Source organism: Nelumbo nucifera, chromosome 1, assembly GCF_055504915.1.
Source record: "Nelumbo nucifera cultivar China Antique chromosome 1, China Antique-T2T, whole genome shotgun sequence".
Classification (NCBI taxonomy): Eukaryota; Viridiplantae; Streptophyta; class Magnoliopsida; order Proteales; family Nelumbonaceae; genus Nelumbo; species Nelumbo nucifera.
Window position 1 is genome coordinate 163,578,354 of NC_142649.1, and position 22,310 is coordinate 163,600,663.

A 22,310-nucleotide genomic window follows, 5' to 3' on the forward strand; every position below is an offset into this window, starting at 1 on the left:
AAGAGACTTTCTCAGCTTGCACACCTTATTTTCACTTCCCTTGGCACAGAATCCAGGGGGTTGAATCATGTATACTTCCTCCTCTAGGTCACCATTTAAAAAAGCATTCTTTATGTCTAGTTGATGCAATTCCCAGTCAAGGTTAGCAGCTAATGACAGGAGAATCCTAATTGAGTTCATCTTAGCTACTGGAGCAAAAGTCTCATCATAGTCAACCCCGTACACTTGAGTGTACCCTTTGGCTACTAATCTTGCTTTGTACCTTTCAATTGTCCCGTCTGCCTTGTGTTTAACTGTAAATACCCACTTACACCCCACGAGGTCTTTCCCCCTTGGAAGATCCACCAATTCCCATGTTTGATTTTTATGAAGAGCATTAATCTCCTTCATGGCATCTGTCCATTCGGGGCATTTTAAGGCTTCTGCAACATTTCTGGGAACAGGGATGCAATGAACTGCGGATAGAAAGGCTCGGAGGGCATGCGATTGATGACATAAGCAATTGCAAGTATAGCATTCATCCAAAACTTTTTTGGAACATTCATGTGTAACATCATCCCGCGAGCTACCTCAAGGAGGTGTTTGTTTTTTTTTTCTGCAACACCATTTTGTTGTGGTGTTCTTGCGCATGAGCTCCTATGAATAGATCCGTGGGAGGCAAAGAACTCATTGAGCTCACCATGGAAATATTCTTTTGCATTGTCGGATTTGAAGATCTGTATTTCAACATGGAATTGCGTAAATACCATCATCTGGAAGTCTTTCACAATCTTTGGAACTTCGTCTCTACTACGCATAGGGAATACCCATGTATAGCGAGAGTAGTCATCGATCAATGTGATAAAGTACTTATATCCGCTCTCAGAGATTATAGTAGTAGGCCCCCATACATCAGAATACACAACATGAAAATGAACACTTGATCTTTTATTATTTGAGTGAAAAGTTGTTCTACATTGTTTGCTCAATTGACACGTTTGACACTGGAACTTTGACATTGAACATTACTTAAATAAAACCGGAAACAAAGACTTTACTATTTCAAAAGAAACATGACCTAACCGACCATGCCACAAAAAAAATTGACTCTTATTTGCTTGACTATGTGACTCTGAGGATGACACCGAGAGACCAGCTTTGTTGTCGAGAATGTAGAGACCATCCACTAGGCTCCCTCTACCAATCGTCATCCCAGAAGTTAGATCCTGAAAAACACATGAACCAGGAAAAAATGTTACACTACAGTTTAAAGAGCTTGTGATACTACTAATTGAAAGCAAATTTATAGGAAGTTGAGGGACATGCAATACACAATTCAGGTTAAGGCCATGGGGAAGAGATATTGATCCTTGGCCTGCAATGGAGGAGAATGATCCATCTGCAAGCCTCACTTTATCCCTTCCTGACAAAGGGCTATAAGTCTGAAACAAGTTCGGCTTACTGGTTATGTGCTTAGAGGCCCCTGAGTCAATGATCCAAGGGGAACCTGTGGTAGTAGTGACATGGAATGCAGAAGCCGCATTACCTGATATAGATGCAAATGAAGTAGGAGTACCGGTGACTAAACTATCCATCTGTCGCAAAGCCCTACCATATGACTACTCCAAGTGGTCTCTGAAGGATATCATTATATCTTCCTTGGGGTCAGAATTAGTAAGGTGGTCCCAGGTAGTACCGACAACCTGAGTATCTTGGGTTGCCACATGTGTTGCATTATGTGCTGTGTTCATCTTCTTCTGACCTTGCCCTTTACCCTGTTCTTGGTTCTTCACTACCCACTTGGGTTTCCCGTGAATGTCCCAACATGTGTCACGTGTATGCCGTGAGCGCCAACAATGGGTACAAAACAACTTGTCTTTATCATCAACCTTCTTAGTGTCACTTTTCTTCCCCATGTTGTTATTACTCATTGCAGCCAAAGCAACTTGTTGCTCCCCCTCGGTTGTAACCATCACACTCCGCCTATTTTCTTCCAATTAAACAAGGGCATATATCTCGTGAACCGATGGCAACTCTTTGCTTCCTAAGATCTGAACTCTCAAGGGTTCATAGGCAGGGTTCAGTCCCAACAAGAAGGCAAACACACGCTGCTGAGAAACCAGCTTCCTGTAGGCCTTAGCATCGTCATCATGTTTCCACTCTATAGCCTGATAATGATCCAATTCTTTCCATACGGAAGTAAGGGCTGAATAATAGGAAGACAAACTACGATTTTCCTGTTTACAGGTTGAGGATTCAGCTTGCAACTGGTAAACCTTGGCATAATGCTTTTGCTCAGAATATGTAGTTTTGGCGTGTTCCCAAATCTCACTAGCGGTGTCTGCCCACATAAAGTTCTTCTTCACATCAGGTTCCATGGCTGCAAGGAGCCAAGACATCACCGTACTGTTTTCTTGGTCCCACCTATCATGTTCAGCTGTCTCACTCTTGGGTTCTTTCACCCTTCCATTTATGTAACCAGCTTTTCCCCTTGCTGTTACATAAAGTTTTACACTTTTAGCCTACTCCAGGTAGTTTAGACCATTTAATGGGGTAATGGGCATGGGAAACATCATGTTTTCACTTTCCATACCAGCTGTGCTGCGGGTCGGTGTAACCCCCGATGAAGTTGAATCATAGTTTGCCATAGAGTATTGCTGAATCAGACCAAATCCCAGACAACTACACAACAACCACAATCAGAACACCAACCCTCAAGGAATTTACTGCTGAAATCAACTCAGTGGCACTCACTAGTAGTCCGACTACAGCCCATGCAATCTAACAATCCAGCATCCAAACGAAGGTATAAAATCAAGAAATAAGGCCTTCACACCATTGGCCATAAAAAAAAACAAGAACACATACCCTGTCCAGCACTTGTACGAAGGTGCCAACTAGGAACTAACTTCACAACATCGAACAGATAAGAAAGGGAGTCTTTTTTTGCATCGTCCTTCTTCTACTAGGGTCTCCTTGATATTACGACCAAGGAAGAACCCAAAGGAAGAGCCGCAAGTAGTCTGCTAGGGTTTCTCTATCTTCCACGTCCAAGAAATCAAAGAAGAAAAGAGGACGAAGTAGGTTCATATGGGAGAAACCGATTTTTTTTTTTTTTTATAGCCCAGAACCTTGCTCTGATACCATGTAATCATTCATGGAGAGAGAGACGAGAGAGAGAAAGAGAAGAAGAGGATTATATGATTGAGAGACAAAAAAACCAACTGCTTCTGGCTACCGCCAGTTTAGTTATATAACTTAATATAAAAGGAATGGGAGATTACAAGTATGCCCCTGGTGGCACTCCCTAGAAACAAACTAAAAAGAAAGAGAGAAACTAACTGACTGACAGCATCTTAAGCTGACAACCCACTAACAGCAACTATAAAATAACAATTAAATAATCCTCACAACAGTTATTAATACCCCCCGATGCACCCAAAATGGAGCAAAGCTCCAATTAATATTCCTATCTACTTCCTGAAGTATGGATTCTTGGATTAGAACAAAATCCGGTCTCTCCTTCCTCAATAACTCTTTTTAATCCTCTTTTTGTGGCACTTCCTAATCTTCATGATCACACCAAAGATTGATCCCAAACTTCAGCTAGCCGATAGGCCTCCTCTCCTTCTTCCTCCCCTAGCACTGAACTCCTTATCCCCTTCCACATCACTAATGAGTTTTTCAACTTCATTTAGCTTCCTTTTTCTTTACTTACTTTATTTTGAGGCTTCTCTTCTTTTAATTTTTTCCGCTTTCAACCCCATTTTACCAGCCAGGTCATCACCGGGTCCCTTACACTCTGATCTTCTTCACTTCTTTTACTCTTTTCCGCCTCCTTTTCTTTCTTCTCCTTAACTAACACCCTCCCAATCTCCTTCCCCTTCGAACCTTCCTGTGATTGATTCCCTCTTGATGTTTCTTTTTCCCTATTTGTATCCAACCCCTTATTAGTCATTGTTCCTTCCTTATTTTTCAGCAATTTATCACCCCTATCCTCAGGAGCACCCACCCCTCCTCCCTTATCACCAATTGTCTCTTTCTCACCCACTCCACCTTCTAATCCCTTGACCATCTCTCCTTCTACCGTCAAGTTCATGGGCAAATCGGAGCCGAGGATGGAAGCTGAAGAATCTGTAGGACCATTAAAACACAGATTAGTATCAAAAACTAAACCAACAGAGTTGCAGAGGTTACTGGTGAATGGCTGAGAAGTAAACACGGGGTAGTTTTAGTAACAAAGACTTTGGTACCCTGCTTCTTTTGGTGCCTCTCCATGCCCCCACTTTCAGAACTAATTAATTGGGAAAGCTTTGAAGGTGTATTTGACTGGACCATCTCAGGACTTGTACCCCTGCCCAGATTATCCTCTATAACCTCCTGGTTCCCCTGATGAATCACCATCTGATCATCTTGCTCTTGTCTCTCGCATGGAATGAGATCCTTACCCCCCTTGGATACCTTTGTTCTCCTCTTGGCATTTTGAAAGATTCTTCAGGCTGCTATCTGGTGTTAGCATCAGACCATCATCTCTGTTTTTATTGGAATGGGTTAGGTCTTCTTGTTGTGAACTCTTCTTGTTAACCTTGTCCTCCCTTCCTTCAAAGAGGGAGACAATATGAAAGTCATCATCACTCTCCACGCAAACTTGAACCGTGTCTCCAAAACTTCCGATGCTAGAATCGTTTTCAGAGAAGTCGTTGTCTGAGTCTTCACAGTCTACCCACTGATCATCTTTGTCATCATCCTTCCACTCCTCCTTAGTCCTATCATAGTGAGGATTAGGCTTGTCGCGTTTCACCCACTGCAACTGTGAAGAGTTTGTTCTTGTTCGACAGTCAGGGGTTGATGGGGATGATGATAGAGCAAGATTACTGTCCCCCATTGCATTACTAAAGCCCCAGCACGTGCCACTTAAGTTATCACGTGGGAGGGTACTAGTTTCTGGTTCATCTCACTGGTTCGACCCAGGTTCCTCTGCTCGAAATCATCTAAAGCTTCTGCAAACTGAATCCAGCCTTGTTTCCTTTTTGCTTCTGTTATGCATACTCTTACCATTTCTAAATGCCTCAGTTAGTTGAATAAAGGTACCCCTGTTATTACTCTTCTTCTCCACCAAGAAGCCTTCTTTGCCACAAACCAACACTCCTTTCCAGCCAAGCTCTGTGATTGCAAGGATTGTACCATCGAGAAAACCTTTAAACCAGAAAATCGCCTCCCTACCCAAAACTACTAAAGCTCTCTTATCTTCTCTGATTTTAATTGCAGATCCTCCACCGATTTCTTCCAGAAGAAATCTCTTCTTTTCCACGACCAATATCTTCCTCCACTTTGTCGCCGGAAAAAAGCTCTCCTTCATTGTCATGTCTCATATTCAAACTCTTCTTTTTCATTAGCAAAATTTTCAACATAATACTAGTTGGCCTACCATCCAAGGTTCCGGTATGGAAGTCAAAATTTTAGTTACTTTATGTATTTAGAAGATGTATGTACAAGGGAAATTGTTTTAAATATAGTTAAAATCAAAAGTAGAACTTAACAAATACAAAGAGGAGGTAAATAATCTTCAGGTGTTATGAAATTACTGTTTTAAAAGCGCAAGGTGCAGGGGCCAATTTGCGCCTGAGGTGCAAGGTGAGGCACATGCCTTTTTGAAGCAAGGCTCATAAATACAAAAAAAAGCTAAAAAATAAAAAAAGTCAGAAAATTAAAAAAAAATGCAAAAAAAGTATTAAACATAATATTAATAAAAATATAAACTTAAATTTTAAAATAAATGTTTTGAAAAACCTATTATCTAAAATTAAAATAAATAAACATAACATGTAAAGCGTATTCAAATGAAAATTTAAAAATAAAATCAAACTTATAAAATATTTTCAAGCATGTAGAACCCACAATCTCTTTTTTTCCTAAATAAAATCAAACATATAAAACATTCACTGTATGAAATATCAATCAGTAAATTCAATATCAATGCCAGCCTACACATTTGGCTTTTGCTCAAACAAGAGCTAAACTTTGGATATTGAAGAATGTAAGGATGTTCTGTGGTAGTCATATTATGTTGATTTGGAATGTTTTGTCACAACACATTATGATGGTGTAGTTTTGTGTGTCTGGATTCTGGAATGCCCTCCTCTTATCCCACTGCTGTCTTGTTTTATACTTTTGATTGTAAAACAAAAATTTATTGAAAGAAAAGAGAATACAATCAAAGATGATATGAAATCTCCAATGTAGCACCACATGGATATTATCCCCAAAACTGCCTCCCCATCAAAGCAGATATTCTAACCCACAAGATAAATCAACATTACTAAAATACAAAATATCCCTAGATGGACCATCCCCAACCCAATTATCAATTTGACTAACATGCAATGACATTTACCTCCCTAGATGTATTAAGGCAGCCCTCTTATGGACCATTTGGGAGGAAAGAAATGCTAGAATTTTCCAGGAGGAGAGAAGCATTGCTGAAATAAAGGATTGTATACTGACAAGGGCAATCCTTTGGCTAAAAACTACTTATATCTTTGTGGATTAATCTAGTGATGACCTTTGAAGAAGTTGGGCAGCAGTGGCCTCCACCTCATCCAAGAAAAACAAAACACAAGCAAGTTGGTTACCCCCTCCGGAAGGGGTTGTAAAGTTGAACTTTGATGGGAGCAATCAAGGCAATTCAGGACCTTTGGGTATAGGAGGGATCTTGAGGAATAAGGATGGCAACATTCTGTCTTTATTCTCAGGTCCAATGGGTTATGGCGACTCTACAAGGGCTGAGATATTAGCTGTGGTACAATGACAACAGATTTACAACCAACTTTGAGTGACTAATTTGATAATTGAAGGAGACTCTAAGGCGATAGTGGGATGGATGTTGGACCCAGAAACTGTTGTTTGGGGATGTAAGGATATCATCAAAAAAGTCAAATGGCTTACAAGAACCATGTTAGTTTGATTTCAGTGGGTTAGTAGATCGGCAAATGATTTGGCCGATTCTCTAGCTAAACAAGGGGCTTCAAGGGATTCTCTATTTTTGGCTACTTTGTAACTGTAATCTGAAAAGGGTTGGGTTTAGAACCACCCTTAAGGGGAGGTAATACCTTGTGCCTCCTCTTAAGGTGCTTCATGCTTGTACTATTTCTATCTCTATTTAGTAAAATACCATTCATTCATCTAAAAAAAACAACCAAACAAACACCCCAACAACATAATCCCTCCATGAATCACAATAATCTATATTCCTTTTCGATCCATTTTTTATGGAGATATAATCCTTTTCTATCGGTTACCTCCATTAATTTATTGCAACAACTTTAGACCATTAATATCATTCCTATACCATCCTAAACAAGCTTCCCTTCTTTCTTGACCCCAGAAAGCTCACACTTAACATACTAGAAAGTAGAAACAGAGATCCAGATATTGGAAGATAAGTTTCTAAGGCTCCTATGGAGAACAGTTTTGGTTGATGAACAAAGAAAGCTTCTCTACAGATTGCCTAGGGTTCTCATCTTGCATCGTCTCTTCTTTCTTCTTATTTGATATTTGTTTCTAATCTGCACATCTACAACCCGAGAGTTGCAAGAACAGTGCTGAGTCACAAAATCCTGCATTAGTCTCACCTCTAGTGGGTTGCTGGCAAAGTTCTGAAAGTGTCATAAATCTTAAAGAAATTTGAATCAATTGAATCATGATTGTATTAGAAATCATAAGATTTTTCTATTTTAAAAACTTGTAAAAATTAAAAAAAAAAACTGATCATCATCATCATCCAAGCCTTATCCCAACTATATGGGTCATCTACTAAAACAGATATTACTAAAAATCTAATTATATGTTGAAAAGTAATTCTACCTTATTTTTAGGGGTACAAGTCAGGTACCCAACTCGAAGAATTTGCACAAATTGGGCCCAGGCCTGTTGGAATTTTGACTAAGTGCTAAACTTGAGCCCAAACAAGTTGCAGGTATGCCTATTTTTAATCCATACCTTCCATATATGTACCTAAAAACACAATTTACCACTTATAGAATAGAAGCTTAATGAAAAGGAGAGGAATAGGGAGGCTATTATTGAAGCAGTTACTATTAGAGTGGTTCATTGGGTGAAATCTCTGGAAATATTTCGAGGATAGCTCTACAGATGATGAGAAGAAATTGGAAGGGAGTGGCTAATTCAGCCCCTGCTAAAACCAAGATTGGTCCCCTTTGGTTTCCTCCAGCCTTTGGTTTTATCAAGCTGAACTTTGATGGAAGTAGTGAAGGTAATTTGGGGCCTTCTGGATTTGGAGGAACCTTCAGAGATGAGGATGGGAAAGCCATTGCTCTATTTTCTGGTCCTATTGGTGTAGGCGATTCACTTCAAGCTGAAGTCTTGGCAGTGCTGGAAGGACTGAAAAAGGCAAAGGAGCTGGGATGCCGCAAGCTCATTGTTGAAGGGGATTCAAAACTGGTTATAGGATTGCTGCAAAAAGAGGGGAATGGTCTATGGAAGTTTGCTAATGAAAATGAATGTTTAACCTGCTAGCACAAGGTTTGGAGATTCAGTTACAATGGGTAAAAAGAAATGCTAACTCATTTGTGGATACTCTTGCTAAACAAGAGGTGGGAACAGAACAATTGTTATGGGCTGTTTTGTAAATTGATTTGTGTTTTGTTTTTCTAAGGGAGGGTTAAGAGAGTTCACCCCTCTCCTAGTCACCTTTGTACTTTAATTCTTAATGAAAGCTTCTGTTATTGATCCAAAAAAATGAAGCTTAAAATAATATAATCAAGTTCGACTGGGAAGTCATTTAATAAGCAATAGTTCTACACATTTTATCACATCCCTTTAATCTTTACTTGCACTAAAATCTTATGTGATGAATATCCTTGTTTTTAAATGTTGAATTTTCTATATGTATACATGCATACATATACTTTGAATATCCCAGTATAATCCATTTATTATGCATAAAGAATGTTTTGAGCCTTTAATGTCCATTTTTTCCTATTTCTATCTTCCTTTTTTTTTTTTTTCTTTAGGCTGAGCAAACTTGATTTCTTCATATATCTAATGAGATGTCTTTTCTAGATTAGAGTTTTGCTTATGTTATATTTCTTTTGTCTTGTGCTTCTTGTTTGAAGAAGAAAACTTGATTCTTCTTAGTAAAGTACGCATTTCTTGAAAAAAAAATTGTTCCTTTTTTATTTTCTCTCCAGGCAATTGATGAAGCTGAGGATGAGTGGAGTCAGCATAATGCAAAGAAGCTTATTGACACAAGTGAGAAGGGATTGCGTGGTTCAATCCCCAAGGACTTCCCTTACTTCCATGTTGAGTTTGGTCTAAATAAGGGTTTTGTTCATGTGATAGATGATGAAAAACAGTTTAAAAGCAGTTTTGGCCTAAATGTTATCAGGGGAATGCTACGGTTGCCGGAAGAAGACATGCATCGTCGCCGGAAACACGAGTCGTTGGAGGTGCAAAGGCAAGCAGTTGCAAGCTTTGCACGAAATTGGGAGCCTTTTGATTGGACTAAACAGCTGGACTGAGTATCAAGTCATTCATTCAATGGTGTATAGCTTAACCATGTTTTTGTTCTTTGGTGATTATTCTACCATGAGGAAAAAAGCATCAGATGCATTTGAAGGTGCATACAAACTGCACTCTTTAGAATAACCTCTTATTGTGTCTCCTGATTTCTAGAAAAATGATTACAACTACATTGATCATCAGCCATGTGGATTGATCTTCTGGGGTTGAATGCTTTGGTTCTGCCTACAGACTAATTGATGCACAGCCTTTCTGGTATCTTTGCTATAATCTTGAGGTCCAGATGTGTTCAGTTGTACTTGTAGAGGAAGAACATTGCTGCAATATGTAAGGTGAATGTGGGGTAAAAGTGGGAAGAACAATATTTACTAGTTGAGAGAAATTTTAACATCAGTCAATCTATGCATCTTCTTTGTGGATCATATAGGGGAACTGGACCAAAGCAACCTTGTAGCAGTGTATGCATCATATTTGCTATACATGTCTTCTCTTTCATTTCTGTTGTGATATATATACAAGCCTTGTACTATATTTGTGTCTAGGCTGGTATGCCTTTCTATGGTGGAGTTTTTCCCCCTTGCCCCTTGTTAGTCATTCTTTATTTTACCGACAAAGGTTATGGTCTAATATTAGAAGGTTTGAATTTCTTCCGTACTTCAAAGTGAGTTTACATTGCTTTTTGATTCCTGTTGGGTGGGGCTTATTTTGTTGATTCACGGGAAGGTGTAGGGTTGGACCATGGTGAATCCTAGCCCACTTTTAGTTTTGTTTTTTGGTATACAGCCCACCTTTAGTTGGTAAGCTAGGGCTTATATTTGTTTTTTTTTTTGTTTATAATGGCAACATCTTATTGAGCTTCTGGCTGAAGTCCTGGCTCAGTCCAGTTTTTAGCAGGTAGGAGTACGATATGCCAATTGAACATTGTAGTCCTCTTAACTTAAATAGAAGCATAATATTTTGTTACCAGTATTTTTTCTATGATGTCTCAATCCTCAAGACTGAATGCCTTCGGCTGTAGGACTACAGCTTCTTGTCTTCCAAAAATGCTCTCAAATGCTCTCTTCCATCGCCTAGATGCTTTTAAAATCCATGTAGAATTAAAATAATTTTTGATTGTAGACAAACTAGTGATGACTGATGGATCTATTGTAGACAAACTAGTGCAAAATAGGCCATTTCAGGAATTTTCAAGGAATTATTTCATTTCTACTATATGATAATACATGTGATGACTGATGAATAAGATGGATCGAATACCAAATTTAAATGCTATGAAAGATGAAGTAAATTACTCACAGTTTTCTTTTTTCCAAGAGAAATATTCTTGATAATATGGCACGTGGTATGCATAGAAAAATAGGGCGTCAAATTTTTATTGTTGATAGTTCATAGTTGATACTATAGGCTATAGCTTTGTAGCATGTTGCACAATATAGATGAGTATCAAAACAACGAATTCACATCTTTCATGGGGTGCTCTCTGTGGGGCGTCAACTTTTTATTGGATGTGCTGTGGGGCGCCAATGTGATCTTATAACACAACTGAGCATCCATTGGGTACGTCTCCTGTACTTGTCATTGGGAGTTCTCAATGCACAGTTTGGATGTGCTGTGGGGTGTCAATGTGATCTCATAATAAATTTATATCTGCGCTTCACATGCACATCTGAGCGTTCATTGAGAACATCTTTGCCATGAATGTATGATTTGGATGTGCTGTAGGGCGCCAATGCAATCTCCAGAACAACATCAGTTGATACACTGATATGTTAACAGCAGTGGAAAATTTGCCTCTTATAAGAAAGTTTCTAGAAACCTTTTAGTTTTGAAACTTTGGGGGAGAACTCCATATACTACATTTAAAGTTGAGTTTTTGAAACTCAAACGAGTTTAGGATCAACTTGAGAAAAAGACATTTATTTATTTATTTGGTAATTTTTATGTTAAATTAATCTTATTTATTTTCAAATGATTTACATGTTTGAATAATTGACATGCATAAATATACTAATATTTCGTTGGAAATATGAGATTCTTTGCTATTATAAGTAGATATATGGATTTTTTGAAAACAATTTTATATTAAAAATTAAATTTTTATATTAAAAAAATAAATATAAAATAACTAATTTAATAAGGAAAAGTTTCATACATGCATGTGCTTTGTGTCTTGCATTAATTGATTTTCTGTCATTATTTTTCATGGATCATCTAAAATTTTCTTTAAAGTAATACTATATAATTTTTACTTAAGTAATTATTTAGTTATATTATTTAAAATAAAAAATAACAATTATGTATTTTTAGTAGATTGGAGCACACTAGTCGGTGCATCATTTTCAAAGTCATTGGATAATATCTATATATTCCGGTACATTTATTGCAATGAAATTCTTCATAGGAACCATTCATCTTGACAACATATTGAGGTTTGAGAATGATGGGTTCATCAAGGCTTATAAATGGTTGTACTTGTGAATGGTTATTTTCATCATTTTGATATCTATTGTCACCAATCCATAGAATCTTAGATGGCAGCTTAGTAATTTTAATTTCATTATCAACTCTTTCAAGGGTTAGGGGGCAAAATGATGGAACCTACAACTTTGGGATGATTACCAATTGAGGGTTGGCTCGTTGGTGTGTTAGTTGGTTTGTTCTAGCGTTGATGTGGAATCAAATCCTGCAACCAGTATTTTGGGGAAAAGGGGGGGGGGGGGGCAATCATGCATTTTCAAAGGCAATAAGTGTGTTTCGTATCATTTTTTCACTTTAGCCTTAAATGTCACACCATCCCTTGTTTTTTATTACTTCACTTTTTGTTTTCAAAAATTACCCCCAAAAACTTCTTCCTTTCACATATGCTACAATTTGAAAAACCTATATAATTTATTATATTATTATTATTATCATTATTATTATCTATGTATTACTTAATTGCTTTATTATCTACTAATATTTATTTTATTATTCATTAAATTATTTAATAATTACTTTTAAAGGTGTATTGAAGTTGGTGAACTTTTCTTGGCTCTAAAGTCTGAATGTAGGGAATGTTTTGAAACCTGAATGTTGAGTTTTGAAAAATGACAATTGACCATTTTAACCATGGATAAGAGGAAGTTTGTTTAATTATTTAACAAACAATGAACAATTAATAAAATGAATATAAAAAATTATAAATAATGGAATTAATAAAAATCATGAATAATTAAATATTTTTAAAATTTGAGATATTAATTAATATTTAAAATAAATAGTTATACAAATATTATTTAATTAATTTTTAATATACTTATTTTATAATCAATTAAATAATAATTAAAAATTATGTATTTCATAATTGATTAAGTAAAATTATAAATTATTAAATAATTTAGTGAATAATAAAATAATAAAATAATACACATATAATTAATGAAATAATAATAATAATAATAATTATATAGGTTTTTCAAATTGTAGTATATGTGAAAGGAAGAAGCTTTTGGGGCTAATTTTTGGAAAATAAAAAGTGAAGTAATGAAAAACAAGGGATGATGTAACATTTAAGATTTTAGGTAGTTTGACTTCAAACTCTATAGCTTTAAAGTTTAAGATTTATTTACTTGTTGGTTTTGATTTTTTTATTCTTTTTTTTTAAATGGGAAAAGTGACATCTTAGATTCTATAAAACAATTCCCTAACTTAAATTAATAGATTTTAGGTCTTCAAAGCATGTTAAAAAAATACAATTGAAATGCTATAGGTTAGGTCGGGTCGGTATCGGGTTTGACCCTATAGGGTTAGGTCGGGTTAGGAAATTATGTATTTTAAGGCTGGTCAAGTCTAATTTAGGTTGAGGCATTGTAGGGTTGAGTTAGGGTTAAGACAAACCCGTGCCAAACCCGACCCATTGACATCCCTAGTCCCTGGAACTTTGCTTTGTCAGAAAGTAAAAAATCATCTCATTCTAGCACTTTGCCCCTATCCCTCTAAAGGGTTGATAATGAAATTAAAATTACTAAATTGCCATCCAAGATTCTATTGATTGGTGACAATAGATATCGAATGATGAAAATAACCATTGTAAAGTACAAACATTCTTAAGCCTTGATGAACCCATCGTTCTCAAGATGTTAAGATGAACATTATTGGAAGAAAGTTGAGAAAACGTGCTAAGAGTTAGGATTTTAGAAAAAAACAAGTCAAAAGGGGAAAATGATCTCATAAAATAACATAGGAATATCTGGAACCTAGGAATATGTAATGGAATATTCCATAAAGTTAAGGGATGGTAAAGGCAAAGTGCCGGAATCCTGAAGTTCACGAATCACGAGGTCAATATTGCAAAACAAACTTTTAGGGCGTTAAATATCATTACCTCTAAGTATAGGGTGGTTTTGTAATTTACCATTTCTTCAAGGTGATAATTATGATAAGGATTATAGTCTAGGCCCAGGTCCAGTCCGGTTTGGAGTTCCGGGCCTGAAATAGAAGCCCGAACCCAGGTCTATACAAGCAGGCTCGGGCCAAGTTGGGCCTGATTCTAAACTTATACCTTTCATATATAAAACATTGTACATACACAATATTATATATAATATTTTATATTAAATGATATATAATATATATATAAATTTATTTTATACATTAGGCCCAGGCCGATTAAAATTTACGAGCCTAATGCGGGTGAATCTGAACACAAAACCCAGGCGTAAGCCTAGAATTTTCGGACCCGGCTTCTGCGGTTCGGGCCGAAACGATCACCCCTATTCTTTTGGTAGGTATCACATAAATTGAATAAATTGTATACTTATCCAAGTGTTTGAAAAAATGCTCACAAAGAGTCTCTGGCTTCAGCCTCTCTGAACTTCAAACAAATGTCTGAAGCTTCTCATTTCCATGTATTATTGACATTTCCCTCCCTCTCCTCCATTCTCTAGTACGCACAGACTAGCGCTTTTAGATTCTCAATGCATTTTCAAAGCCTGAAGCTTCCCATTTCATTCAGCTTTTCATCTCCACGATCTGGATTCTCTCAAAACCCTCGAATCATCAATCGTCTCTTGCTGCCAGTATCGGCGAAATATGGAGCTCCTTCGATTAGTAACTGCTACATCTTCGCTCCGAAGAATCGTCCCAGTTCCCCAAGCCTCGTGGACGGTCGTGGAGAAGAAGATAGATTGAAGAGTACATTTGTCAAGGAGGTCGACGTCGTTACTCTTGGTAATCTTTGCGTTGACATAGTTCTCAATGTCCCGAAGTTACCGCCTGCGTCGTTCGAGGAGAGGAGAACTTACATGGAACAGTTAGCGGCCTCGAGTCCCGATAAGGTTGTTTTTACTTATTTGCTATTTCCTGGTTTTTGATTCAAGATTTAATACGTTTCATGGAACATTTTTGTCTTATTGGTTGCTTGGGTTTACGCTTTGGTACAATCGGGCAAATGCTGCTAACTGTTTTATTCGATCTTGTTAGAAGTCAAATTTGGAAAATGTGACTTGTTGAAGTTTGAGAGTTCTCATTAATGTGCTTTATCCCAGATTGGGATGGTGAGCAAGTGGTGCAATATGGGGATTTTGGGTTTGATCATTGCCAGTATTTCTTCTAAGGTAGGTGCTATTCTTCTTGATCTAACAGGTACTAGAAACCATATCTGCCTCATTATATGATTATCTTTTTGAAGGAATTCAAACTGGGGTTGAGTGATAAAAATAGGATATTAGCTTCATGTATATTGTGGTAACTGAATAATGTATAACGTTTATTCTTACAGAAAGTAATTGGGCAGACTAAGAGCTAATGCTCTTGATGGTTTGCAAAGAACTGCCTTGCATAGAGAAAGTGTGAGCATGAACTAACAATTTGAAGTTTCCTTCAAACCCCCCACTATTCAACTAAAAAACTAGCAATTTGAAATTTTGAAAGAAGAGATTGCCAATGGATTTACAGAGAGAGCCTTGTATAAGTACATAACCGAAGACAAACTTGAGTTTGACATTTTGCACTAAACATGGAGTTATGGGACTGGATATATCACATTGTCATTTTTGTGATACAATTGGACATTCAAGTGCTTATCTTTTTTTTTTTTAATTTTCTTCTGGGCATCAATTCTATGATTGTGTTCTATTCTAGTGTAAAATTTTCTTATAATTTACAAACTGAGATTTCATGAGTCATTAAGCCCTTGTTATTCTTAATGGTGTTAAGACATGCAAGGAAACACCGAATTGGTATGCTCATTTGTGTAAAACCTTCATTGAACCACTCCCCCCCCCACCCCCACAAAAAAAAAAAAAAGAAAAGGATTTACGCCACTCAACTCAATTGTTAGTCAATATGGGTTTAGCTGTTTAGGCTGTATTTTTCTTAACCAGTCAGGCCTGCCTTATACCAACTGGATTCAACCAGAGTATTCGACATGGTGCACCCACCCACACCCAGTTAAGACAATAGTTGTCTCAGTGCCTGACTAGATGCGTTTTGCAATGTTAGATTGTTGAGATGGTAAAACTCAAGGGTTGTAACATCTGTTCTCTGTCATCACCTCATTCAGGTGGGTCACTGGTTTACTTCCAGTTTTTCCAGAACCTTAGAAAATGAGGCTTCTAGCTATGCTGACATTTTGGGCTTGGTACTCAGTTACACTCCTTGTGACAAGCTAATGATGCTGAAAACTGATGTCAGCAAAGTAAGTTATCACTTGGCACTCCTGGACAAGGTGTTCTGATAAAGAATACATCTAGTAAGCTGCCAAGATTTTGATTGTTGAAGTTCCTTATTCTTTAATGCATACAATTTTTAACTATCATGTGATTTAATATTTAAGAAGGTCATTTGTCATGCTGTGATTTCTAGAAGTTGATGCACTGGACAAACTGTGGACACCTGAACACTTAGCAAATTGTTGTGTATCAAGGTAACACTGTTTTTTAAACAATCTTGAGTTTTCATTGTTCCATTATATGGTCAACCATCTCTATGTATCTAATAAGGGCAGTTCATTTTGAGTAATTTGGTTGTACCAGATACCCATGCATTCTTGTAATCCTGTACATCACTCAGATGCCAACTTAATTTCTTATTTGGTGCTATTGCCAATCCATGAAGTCAGCATGTTGGAATTCCATTGGTTCTTCAAACCTCTTTCCATTGGATTAGAATGTGGCTGGTGTTGTCTAACCCATCATTTTTTTTTTCTAGAGACAACTGAACTTTTGCTTAGCAGTTTCTGGCAGATCAAATTAACTTGGCCAATATCCAATCACCAGCTTATAAGTAACCAAGTTGAGATATACAACTTGCATCTTCTTCCGAATTCCGATCTAACCATCATGCGTTTGGAAAAAAATTCAGCACATGTTTTCCAAACATCCTCAAACAGTTCATCAAGAAAATTTGTTGTTCTGCACTTTATTGTTGATTTGATGGATTTGAGCAAAGTTTTCAATCGAGGAAACTCAAGAGAGCTTAGCAAGCTCTGGAAGATGATGACATCTCTTCTTCCATGAAAGCTTCCAGTTCATCTACAGGTCTTTTCTTTTTTCTTGTTTACATCTCTTCAGAAGTTTTTGCCTCAAATTTTTATAAATGAAACTATGAAAGGCTGGTAAACTTACTTTCCAAGTTCCTACTAGGCATAGTGTCTAACAACTATTCATCTATTGACTCTAAGAATTGATTTTCTCTAGTTTCATAGTTTGCTGCACAGGATATCAACCCTTCTGGCAGTATCATAAGGATCATTTTGTTGTTTTTTCCTCTTCTGATTTTTTGCCCATTTTCAGTGTGAGACATAATTTGGGTAGAAATGTAAGTTCTGTTATAACTTTCCCTCTTTTAACTTTTTAAAAGTTTATTTATCTAGTTCTTTTTTTGGGTATACTTTACCTGTTATAGCCTCTAAGCGCAGTTTGAATCTTTGTTCACAAGGATCAACTTTTCCTTTGGTCCTCCTAGGAAGTTATGTGCAGAATGCACACATGAATGGGTTTGCCTAATATTTGTAGATGATTTACCTCCTCTGAATTTGGGTAATGCAGTTATTGTATTTTCTTTGCCTGTATGAACTATTTTTTATAATAAAATATGGATGCATTATTTTTCTTCAATGTGGAAATTCTTAGTTGCAAACTGGAACTATACTAGATGCATTTGTATTGCTACAAATACGCATATGAACACTTGACTGGACATTATGTGTCCATCCTTGCAGCGTTTTTGGGAGGCTGGGGGTAACTGCAACATGGCAATTGCAGCAGCAAGATTGGGGCTCCATTGTTTGACACTTGGCCATGTGGGTAATGAAACTTATGGACGCTTCCTCCTAGATGTGCTTCATGATGAGGGAATTGGTATTATCAGAATGGATAAAGATGCAGATTCAGTTGCAAGCCCTAGTGCCTCCTATGAAACACTTCTATGCTGGGTTTTGGTGGACCCTTTTTCAAAACATGGATTTTGTAGGTACATGAGATAATCTAAATTCTAAAATACATCTCTCCATCATCTGGTGCAATGGTCTTTCATATATTGGTTACTTTGCTTTTTGGATCACATAATTGTCTGATTGTATATGTTGTCCTTTATCAGTCGAGCTGATTTTATCAAGGAGCCTGCTTTCAGTTGGATGAGAAAACTCTCTGGAGAAGCAAGGATGGCAATCAAGAAGTCAAAGATTCTATTCTGCAATGGTTATGGCTTTGATGAGTTTTCTCCCAGTTTAATTGTTTCTGCTCTAGATCATGCTATGGAATTAGGAACTTCAGTATTTTTTGATCCTGGTCCACGGGGGAAGTCACTTTCTGTTGGAACACATGAACAGCAAATGGCACTTGACCGGCTTTTGAGGATGAGTGATGTTCTTCTTTTAACTTCTGATGAGGTTAGCTCAGCATCTTGTTATAAATTCTACTGAGGTTGCCTTTTATTAGCATATCATGCAGATAATAATATAATATACTTTTGACTGTGTTGTTTCATTGTCATCTATGAAAAAAAGTGAAGTCCCATAGCTTTTCCTATTACTTGAACAAACTTCATGGAGTCTCATAACTTGCACTTTTTATTTTTCGATAAATAGTCTCATAACTTGCATTTCACAATGCATTTTGTTTTTTTAGTATATCAGTATGATGATAGGGATACTGGTCAATACAGTCAGTACATATGGGATTTCATTTATCTCTATGAAAAATCTAGTTTCATGCAGATTTTATGTCCAAATTCTAGAAGGAATTTCTTTCACTTATTTTTGCTTTTCCCCTTTGAGACACAGTTACATTGATAACCCGCCTTTGGAGGGTACATGCCAATTGGAAGGCATCCAATGGGTTGACTCCTCGAAACCCAAGTTCCCAACACTTGAAAACCCTAGCCAAGGTGAGCTACAGCTCAAACAAAGAGAGAACCAAAAAAAATCCCCACAGAAACAGCCCCCTTCTCTTTTATAAGACTTAATGGCTTGTTGGGGAAGCCAACTAAAATATTTACACATAAGCCCCTAGAATATCCCCCCTATACAAGAAGCCCCTTAGGAACAAATGTAACTTCAACCCCCCTAAAGACAACTTTAATTACAAAAACGCCTGAGGGACCGAAACCCAGCAAAGGTACACTCGACTGCCCCTGACTAGAATCCAAGTTATAAAATGATGAAAATGCCCCTGGACCCAAACTGGCTACAAAGGTACCCAAAACAACTATTTGGGATCCTACTACAAAAAAAAAAAAAAGAAAATATTTACATTTCTCTCACTCTCTCTATTGGTGCCCATCAATCCTGGACGTGGATATAGGTATAGGTATTCCATATAATATGCTTATGCCATTCATCTATATCTAATTTTGAAGCTAATGCCATTTCTCAAGACTTACATCTTGCTAAATTTAATTAAGTTTCTAATATATACAGATTTTTATTGTATAATTTATTAAAACATACTATTTTTGCATATCTTAAAAGTGTTAAAGCTATAATGTATATCTGAAGTGTCTGTGCATTATCCAGTGCTACACTAGGCATGTACAGGTATCCAAGTATAATATATTGTCAGTTTATCTGCCAACCAATTAAATTTGTTAATTTGAGAAAATAGGTTAGGAATGAAATTTTTTGTGAAACTTTATATGCTGACTTAGAATGGAGAAATGCATAAAACAATTCAACTTGAAGGGGTTTTGAGCAGTTTGAGCACAAAAGGATGAAATCCTCCTTTGTGAGAGGAAACCCTTAGATTCTGGAAATTAGGGTTTTAGCTGGAATTATGGGGTTGAAACTTGGTATAATGAATCATAACAGAGGACAGTGAAGAATGACTACATTTGAGAGTAATCTGAGTTGGCCTTGGACAAAAAGATGATAACTTCTCAAAGAGAAGGGCTAAGAAGAACTGAAACTAAGGAAATTGAAAGATAGAAGGGGAAACATGTGGTTTGTCTAGAGGATCCTGAAGAGTCATTTGAAGACATTATGAGAGTGCTAAAGAATTGAAACAAAATGTCTTGATTAGACATACAATAGAGAACTAGGAATAAGAAAGAGAAAAAAGAGTAAATAGAGGTTTCTGTCAAGGAGAATCACACAAGGAAGAATTGCACTACTCGGAAATACTTTAAGTTCATTCTTTGTCAAATTATGGCAATATTGAGAAAGAACAGGGCTTCTACCAAAAAGAAAGAAAGAACGAACAGGGTTATGGTTATTGTTCTCCCAAGTCCCAAATTACAAAATTACCACTGTAAAACTTGAGAAAAAAAAAACATCATAACTGCTTAAAAATTTATTTATAATTTAGTGCTTTCCTTGTTCAGTATTTGCTTTCATTTAAATTCAGTCTGGGAATACAAATAATGTGCAGGCTGAACCATTGACTGGAATAGCAGACCCTGTATTGGCTGGAAAAGAGTTGCTAAAGAAAGGAGTGCGTACAAAATGGGTGATCATTAAGATGGGCCCAAAAGGTTCTATTCTGATCACAATGTCAAGCATCTCCTATGCACCAGCGTTCAAGGTAAATCTGTAGTATGTATTCTCTAAAACTGTGGGAAGGTGGATACAATGATGTAACTCAACAAACATTTTAATGGATGAGCTATCCAACAACCATTTAGATCCATCCTATTGATCTACCCAGGTTGTGTTTTCTCATATAGGAAATAGTCTGCTTACCTGTAGAATTACCTCTTTGAATTTTCTATTGATGTACTAAATTCTGCAGGTGAATGTGATTGATACTGTTGGCTGTGGAGATAGTTTTGTTGCTGCCATTGCATTTGGGTTTCTTCATGATATGCCCACAGTTAATACATTAGCACTTGCAAATGCAGTGGGTGCTGCAACTGCCATGGGTTGTGGTGCTGGTAGAAATGTTGCCACCCTGGAAAGTGTTATCAAGCTCATGAAGGTTTCAGACCTCAATGAGAAAGAACATTTCTGGAATGAGTTACTCGAAAATGTGGATACTCCAGAGATCTTACTCCTCTCAAGAACTAGGATAAATGGAAGTAACAATCAGCTGAAACATGTCTCCCTGCAAGATGTAGTTTCCGAATTGCTGTATAAGCTTCAAACTGTGCAGGAGAGGGTTGTAACATCTTGATGTAGGATGGAAAGTCACCCTACAACAAAACTGAGTCAGTGATGACTAGAATTACCTGATGGCCTCTATCTTTGCGTTGCAATTGTTGGAGACATAATTTTGGTAGCAAGAGAATAGATGAATGAAAAACATTCGGAGGTAAGCAAAGTTTATTCTCTGTAATACATCATCAGTATTCTGTGGTACAGGAGAGAGGACCCTTAATGGGGTTTCGAGTCTTGAGCTTTGATGAATGTTTCTTTCATTATTTGTACCATTATAGAACGTATGCCTCTCAAGCATGAATCGTTGTTCTTTTGCAGTTTGAGCAATTGAATAAGTATGACCTGCTTTGATTCGACTCTGGTCATGATTGGGGATAACTAGCTGATAGCATTTCCTTCACAAGTTTATTGGAAAACATGGTCTAAGGGATGTATTTTAATTTACTCTAACATATATTATAGTCCATAAAGGATATCAGTCTCATCTACCGGCCTACTTGCTTGACTGTTGAAACATGCCGTCGTCAGCTCTTCTCCAAGATCCAGACATACCTTAAGTGGCCTAATTCTTTCTTGACCACTGGAGGAAATAATGCTGTTTATCAATTTCATTGATGCCCATATTGCACGGCATTGATTTTTTTTTTTTTTTTCTCTTTTGGGGGCGAAGCGTTGACCTGTTTGATATCAAAAAATATTCCTTGCGATTTGTGCAATTAGCATTATGTACAAGTTTGAGGATGATGGGCTGCTAGCTATGTGGTAAATTAAGGTGGTGTTTGGCAGTCATTGCCCTACAGCCACGCAATGAAATTCAGTAAAGTAACATCAGGTTTTGTGTATGTTTTATATTACGGAGAAGTGCACTGCAGCCCACTGTCAAAATTCATCCCACCTATACGGTGGGGCTAGGAATTCTGAGTTGGGCTGAACAGTCATTCTCCCTTGGTACCAGCTTGGTGCTGCATGGGCAAAAAGGTGAGAATGTAAAGTGAGTCTTCTTTAAAAGTGGCTCGTACAGGTGGTTGGAGGCAGTTAGTGTTGCTTAAAATAGTTTTGAAATGATCAATGAAATAAGAAAAAGAATGAGGGAGAGCAAAATGCTTATATGGTGCTGCTGTGCTGATATGGCATAAACACCTTGAGTTCACTTTTGCTAAGACACTGTCCTAGCGCAGGGCTGAAACAGAAAAATGATGGCCTTGGATGTACTGTTGTTCCA

At 37.1% G+C, this 22,310-nt stretch overlaps 2 protein-coding genes across 8 annotated transcripts in view; both read left to right on the forward strand.

Moving 5' to 3' along the window:
• LOC104612398 (CwfJ-like family protein) overlaps positions 1 to 10,173 on the forward strand; it is a 50,136-nt gene extending 39,963 nt beyond the window's left edge. For both annotated transcript variants that reach the window (XM_010279791.3, XM_088895046.1), the window contains exon 10: positions 9,189 to 10,173. In XM_010279791.3, coding sequence (XP_010278093.2) covers positions 9,189 to 9,518 — 330 coding nt within the window. In that variant the 3' untranslated portion in view covers positions 9,519 to 10,173. The remainder of the gene's footprint in view (positions 1 to 9,188) is intronic.
• A 4,130-nt stretch (positions 10,174 to 14,303) lies between these two features.
• LOC104612400 (fructokinase-1-like) lies at positions 14,304 to 21,584 on the forward strand. Of its 6 annotated transcripts, XR_016080535.1 has the most exons (8): positions 14,304 to 14,834; positions 15,045 to 15,113; positions 16,061 to 16,195; positions 17,720 to 17,970; positions 18,097 to 18,388; positions 20,364 to 20,516; positions 20,724 to 21,242; positions 21,407 to 21,584. XR_016080535.1 is itself a non-coding variant. In XM_088895047.1 (7 exons), exons 1-7 carry the CDS (start codon positions 14,475 to 14,477, stop codon positions 21,102 to 21,104), a joined length of 1,641 nt encoding a protein of 546 aa, XP_088751173.1. In that variant the 5' UTR covers positions 14,304 to 14,474; the 3' UTR covers positions 21,105 to 21,584. The 6 variants fall into 6 exon arrangements, 5 of the variants coding, with proteins under 5 accessions (XP_088751173.1, XP_010278095.1, XP_088751174.1 ...); XM_088895047.1 differs by having other exon boundaries at positions 20,724 to 21,584; XM_088895049.1 differs by having other exon boundaries at positions 14,712 to 14,834; positions 14,980 to 15,113; positions 20,724 to 21,584.
• Positions 21,585 to 22,310: the final 726 nt, after the last annotated feature.